Here is a 6,405-nt window from a genome sequence, read left to right on the forward strand (position 1 = left end):
CCTAGAATTCAATCTCAACTAACAACACCCGACACACCACAACAGAATGGTGTAGCAAAAAGAGAGAAATAGAACCCTATTGGACATGATTCGTTCTATGATGAGTTATGCTTAGTTGCCTAACTCATTCTAGGGAAACATAGTATAGACTACAGTATATATTTTGAACATGGTTCCCTCAAAAAGTGTTTCAGAAACACCTTATGAGTTATGGAGAGAGCATAAAGGTAGTTTAGGTCACTTTATGACTTGGGTATGTCCAACACATGTACTAGTACAGAACCCGAAGAAACAGGAACACCATTCAAAATATGCCTATAAGAGGACTACATAAAAATCAAAAGAGACAAAAGGTGGTTTTTTTTATAATACTGTAGACGATAAAGTATTTGTATAGACAAATGCTACATCCTTAGAAGAGGACTACATAAAAATCATCAACCTCACAGTAATCTAGTATTAAGTGAAATGTCCACAAAAGCTACAGATAAATCAATAAGGGTTGTTGATCAAGTTGGTTTTTCAACAAGAGTTGATGAAACTGGTCCATCACATCCTTCTCAAGAGTTGAGTGACTTGACATAGTGGGAGGGTTGTTCAATAGCCTTTCCATTACATAGGTTTGATAGAAACTCAAGTTGTCATACCTGATGATGGTTTGGAGGACTCATTATCCTTTAAACAAGCAATGGAAGATGTGGATCGAAACCAATGGATAAAAGCCATGGACCTCGAAATGGAGTCTATGTACTTCGATTTAGTCTAGGAACTTGTAGATCAACAAGATGGGGTAAAACCTGTTGATTGTAGATGGATCTGCAAAAGAAAACGAGACCAAGCTAGTAAGCTGCAGACCTACAAACCTAGACTAATGGCAAAAAGGTTTACCCAATGAGAGGAGGTAGACTATAGAGAAGAAACTTCTCTCCAATTGCCATGATTAAATCAATTAGAATACTCTCATTTGTTGCTACCTTTTATGATTGTGAAATATGGCAAATAATTGTCAAGATAGCTTTCCTAAATGGCCATCTTGAAGAGAGTACACACCTACACTATGAAATTGTGCACACACCCAAACATATAGTATGAAATTGAAATAGTCAGCAGGTTTCAGTCCAATCCAAGATATGATCATTGGACTACCATTAAAAACATCCTCAAGTATCTTCGGAGAACAAAGGGATTATATGCTCATGTATGGTTCTAAGGATTTGATCCTTACTGGATATACTATTTTTTATTTTTAGAAAGATGTGAATTCTAGGAAATCTACTTTGGGATCAATATTCACTCTAAATGAAAGAGCTATAATATGGAGGACTACAAAGCAAAGTTATATTACTGTCTCCACTATGGAAGCGGAGAATGTAGCTACATGTGAAGCAGCAAAAGAAGTCATATGGCTTAGGACGTTCTTGAATGATTTAGAAAGGGTTGTAAATATGCATCTGCCTATCACTCTCTATTGTGATAACAATGGAGCAGTTGAAAATTCAAAAGAACCTAGAAGCCATAAGCACAGTAGTATATCGAGCATAAGTACCATCTCATCAGGGAGATAGTACACCAAGAAGACGTAATTGTCACGCAAATAGCATTGCAAGACAATCTGGCTAATAAGTTTACTAAGGCTCTCATGGCTAAAGTGTTTGAGGGTCACCTAGTACGGACTAGTACTATGAGATATGTAAATTTAGGGCAAGTGGGAGAATTCTTGGGTATTAGATACCCTAGTTGATTGTATTTATATTTTTTCTCTTATACTTAACATTGTATATATTTGTATATATGGTACACCATTGGAGTTTTAGTCCAAGTGGGAGTTTGTTGGGTTGTATGTCCTAAAACTCGCAGTTTGTAGACATTAAACATATTCTATTTGCAATAAAGAAGTCATTGAGCTTTATTCAATAAAGTTATTATTGAATATGTAAATTGCACTTGAAAAGACTAAAGCCAATAAACAAACGAACCCTTGGCTATAGCATGAATACTTAAACTTTATGTGGAGACATAAAAAAGAGGATTTTTTGAATATATAGCCAACACGGTCTATAAGTATAATGATAGGGTTGGATACCTTATCTTGAGAACCCTATGGATGTGGCCCACCTTGTATTTAATAGAAACGATGTGATCCGAAAATCGTTCATGTAGAGACATGCGAGTGGGAGCATCCTATGCAAAAGATGTTTGCATAAAATCGGACCAAGAAATAGTCACTTTTCTTTATAACGTTGTTTACTGTTAAAACTAATTATTTCAATCTGATGACCTAAGGTAACTTGATCTCAATCCTAAGCTAACTATGAACTCCTGTTTATTCAGGATTATCTTTTAATATGTATGGGTGAGAGTGACTCAACAACGTCACTCAATAAGCCTCCCATTTTAGGGTTGGGTAGATAGTTGGGGACATAGTCCTGCAAGATGGAACTCGCTCCTACCCATTTAAAGGGTTAGCAGATAGGTTGTTCCATTAAGTACTGACTCCTAGTCTTGAACAAGGGGCCCCATTTCTATTATCAACTCAATTTAAATTAATCATCTTCTCTAATTTTGCTCTAAAACAAAAATTATTGAACCAAAAATCTTATCAATTTAAGATAATTAAATTAAAAGTTACTAAAAACTCGGGATGTTGCAACCACTATCATGCCCACCCGTCGCCATCCGTACATCGCCGCCACTGCCAGATTGGTGGTTGTGGGTAATATTTTTGGTGTCTTGTGTGTTTTCTTGAAAGATCATGCATACCCATTGAAATATGGCATTAAATTAATGTTACCCATAATAAGTTGTTGCTAGATGAGATATTTAAAGGATTTTAAAGTGCTATCCAACAACAGTTTAAGATGTTCAAAGATTCTTTCAGTGAGTTTTGAGATTTCGACTAGCAATAATTAAGAGATTTTGATACTTTTTCATAAATTATCTGGGTTTATTTAGAAGTCATTGATCGAAGCCTGCCGAGACTAATAACGAATGTCAAGGAAATAAAGTGAATAATGAGATGTTTCTTTAAAAATTCAATCAAGAAAATTTCTCGGCAATAGGAGTGGTTTCTACATATTTTTCTTTCATTAAATATTAGAAATCAATGGCACTTGCGAATAAACGCTCAATCATTTAATGAAACTAATCACTAAACATCCATAATTATCAAACTAGATTGAATCTAATTTGAACTAAATTCTTCAACATTATTTTGAACCAAAGAAGCCTAGAAAACTATCCTAATTTACAGTAAGATCACTGGGGATTATTATTCTGATAAATGATAAACTAGAAAACCCAAAATCGAACATGCGATTTATCTCTTTGAGTTAATTAGTTCACGGATGTCAAAGTTCAAGGATTGTCTCTAATTAAGCACTCACTCCCTAATCATGCTACTAAATTCATTATTTATGCAAAGGATAAATGAACATTGCATACAAAGAATCATTTATCAAGAATTGTCAAACACAAACCAAGAAAGGGCTCGATAGAAACAAAGCCAAACCGAACGCAAAACATCACATTCTACCAAGGAATAAAACATAGAACAAAGAACAAAAAAAGAAAGCCCCACAGTTGGAGCCAACAACAAAAACATAAAGAAGAAACACATCAACCCGCCAGGAAATAGCACGAGCACGAACCGTAGAGACAATAAGATGAAATAGAGCTGAGACCGTCCTTGGCCGACCCTCCTAGAGTCGGTGATTACGCTCCTGGTAGATGTAGTAGATGGAAGCACACCAGAAGACACAGAACAACTTACTACGCACCTCCTTACTCGACCACACTCGACACACCCAACTCAATTCTACATCCCATCCTACCACCCGATGAGTCAAACCCAACTGATGCACCACCTACGACCATATCTCTCTCCCAAACCCACACTTAAAAAATAGATGATCCTGCAACCCTAGACCTCCCCCATACAAAAGAGACACCCCCCCCCCCCCCCCCACACACACACAGAAGGAATGATGCGGGACACCACCCCCAGACCACAAAAGACCTGCCCAAGACACCCTAAGACGACGAGGACGCAAACGATCCCACGCACTAGGAATTGAAAACCGACCACTCACACTCGGCACCCAAACCCAATAATCCTCCCGCCTCACCCTAGGCCTCACTGCTTGTACAAGACCCTGGATCTCGAGCAACTCCCCTGACACTATAGGCCACCTCCAACCTCCCTCACCATCTATAAACTCCGACAACTACACCTCTAAACTACTCTCTACATCTCCGACCACCCTAGACTCATATGTATCCATAATCGCACCCCCCGATAACAAAGGGTCCCACCATACAAAGCATGACCTTCCATCGCCCACCATCAAATGAACCAGATGCTTTAATCTATCTCTACACCGAAAGATAATCCTCAAGCACCGAGACTTCCCAACCTCACACCGAATCGTCCACAAAGACCGCCCACGCAAAATATATGCTTCCATCCACACTACTTATAATGAGCCCAACTTAACTAAAAGAAGCCAGAACAGCTTCATAATAGCAGTCTGGTTCCATGAAGCCACATGTTTCACACTCAACCCTACCTCACCCTTCGGCGAGCACACCTTATCTCAAGCCACCCGTGCACCACCACGACACTGCCTTTTCATAGATAGCTCCGCAACAGACACTCGACCTCATGAGTTACACACGCATGTAACACTAAGATACTACACCAAAACACTTGAAATAATTGCCATACAGACCTGACAAGCTGCAACCTCCCTGCAAAAGAAAGGGAACGAGCCGTCCAACTCTTAATACGAGCTGTAATCCTCTGAATCAAGGGTGCACAATCCACAACCCTCAACCTACCAGCCAATAAAGGCAACCTGAGATACCTAACAGGCAGCGAACCAAGGCTGAACCCCATAAAAGCAGCAAGATCCCTAACAACACTAGAATCCACTCCCGTTACAAACATGGAACTCTTCCCCACATTTGCAACTAACCCAGTCAACTCTGTAAACTCCACCAGAACCTGCTTCACAAACTCCAGAGACCAGATGCGTCAAGCCCACATGCTCACACCGATCATTGAACCTAAACGACTCAGGAGGCTTATTTAACAACTGAGAAAACACTTCCATCACCAACACAAACAAAAAATAAGATAAGGGATCCCCCCTACCTCAACCCCTTCCTCCTCGAGAAAAAACCCCTCAAGAGACCCATTGATCATCATAGATCTAGTCGACAAAGTAACACAAGCCCTTACCCAGCTAACGAATTGAATGGGAGTACCAATGGCAAGCAACGCACCAAACAGGAAATCCCAATTGATTGAATCTTAGCCCTTCTACAGGTCAACCTTCAACACACATTTGGGCTTCCCTCTGTCTAACTTATAGCTCCCTACAAGTTCATGACACAAAAAAATGTTATAAAAAATCGACCTGCCAGGAACAAATGCAGACTGGTTACCACTAATGACAAAAGGCAACCACAATCGCAACCTATCAGCAAGAACCTTCGTACATTTATATACAACATTGCAACATGAAATAGGACAAAAGTTCTCCATACGATCTGCTCCCAACCTCTTAGAGATAAGAGAAATAGTAATAAAGTTAACTCCACCATGAAAAAAAATTAGCAAATTCCACTGAGACCCCATAAGGATCAGGAACCTTCCCAGAATTAAAAAAAAACCTTCTGAATCTCATTCCGACTCACTAGGCGACCAAGCGCCTCCATTGTAAGCCCTTGAAGAAGAAGAAGAAGAAGAAGAAGAAGGGAGTTAACTCCACCATGCAAAAAAATTAGCAAATTGAAAAAAAAAAACCTTCTGAATCTTATTCCGACTCACTAGGCGACCAAGCGCCTCCACTGTAAGCCCAAGAAGAAGAAGAAGAAGAAGAAGAAGAAGAAGTTTTAAATGAAAAGTCGGGTTAAGTCTGAATTTCGGACAGTCTGAATAGGCTTCAATGTCTTGAAGTTCTCGAGCTATAGACACGAAATTTGAAGCTAGAACTTTGAGGTTAGTAAGTAAGAGGTTTATTAAAATTTTTCTTGAAGGACGTTAGAGCTAATTTTGACTGAAAATTGGTGAATTAATAGGAAGACCGAGACTACACAGAATTTCGAGCGAACAGAGAAACGTGACTTTTGGAGCTGATTCGGTGTTATTCAAGCGTTTTCAAAGCTTCAAATTCTCAGGTTATTTGGTTAATATGCTTATTGGAAAGTTTAAGCAAGAACTTTTAGGTTATATGGTTAGGGATTGATGAATTTCAAGATAGGAAAAGTTCTGAAACTTCTCGCCGGGAAACAGGGGTATCAAGAAATATTTGACCGATTCCAGAAGATTTAGGTCGATTCAAGACTCCAAAATGTGAGGTAAGATAGTTTAGAGGATGGGTAAGAGGTTTATATAAATTAATT

The 6,405-nt window shown here is 39.0% G+C and overlaps 1 protein-coding gene across 1 annotated transcript; it reads right to left on the reverse strand.

Annotated features, from left to right (window-relative positions):
• Positions 1-242: 242 nt before the first annotated feature.
• LOC150037936 (uncharacterized) lies at positions 243-5,718 on the reverse strand. Its single transcript, XM_090311083.1, has 5 exons — positions 5,674-5,718; positions 5,418-5,491; positions 5,153-5,243; positions 4,728-5,002; positions 243-315 (listed from the first exon to the last, which is right to left on the reverse strand). Exons 1-5 carry the CDS (start codon positions 5,716-5,718, stop codon positions 243-245), a joined length of 558 nt encoding a protein of 185 aa, XP_090167209.1.
• Positions 5,719-6,405: the final 687 nt, after the last annotated feature.

The sequence above is a fragment of the Benincasa hispida genome, chromosome 2, assembly GCF_027475165.1.
Source record: "Benincasa hispida cultivar pf3 chromosome 2, pf3_genome.v1.1, whole genome shotgun sequence".
Classification (NCBI taxonomy): Eukaryota; Viridiplantae; Streptophyta; class Magnoliopsida; order Cucurbitales; family Cucurbitaceae; genus Benincasa; species Benincasa hispida.

Excerpts from the sequence above, each read along its gene's own strand:
- LOC150037936 (XM_090311083.1), bottom strand. The coding sequence starts at position 5,718 with ATGGAGGCGCTTGGTCGCCTAGTGAGTCGGAATGAGATTCAGAAG. Across the intron at positions 5,003-5,152 it reads TCGAGGAGGAAGGGGTTGAG|GTTCTGGTGGAGTTTACAGA; the intron begins GTAGGGGGGATC and ends TTTGTGAAGCAG. Across the intron at positions 316-4,727 it reads GGGAGGTTGCAGCTTGTCAG|GCATATTTTGAATGGTGTTC; the intron begins GTCTGTATGGCA and ends GTCCTCTTATAG.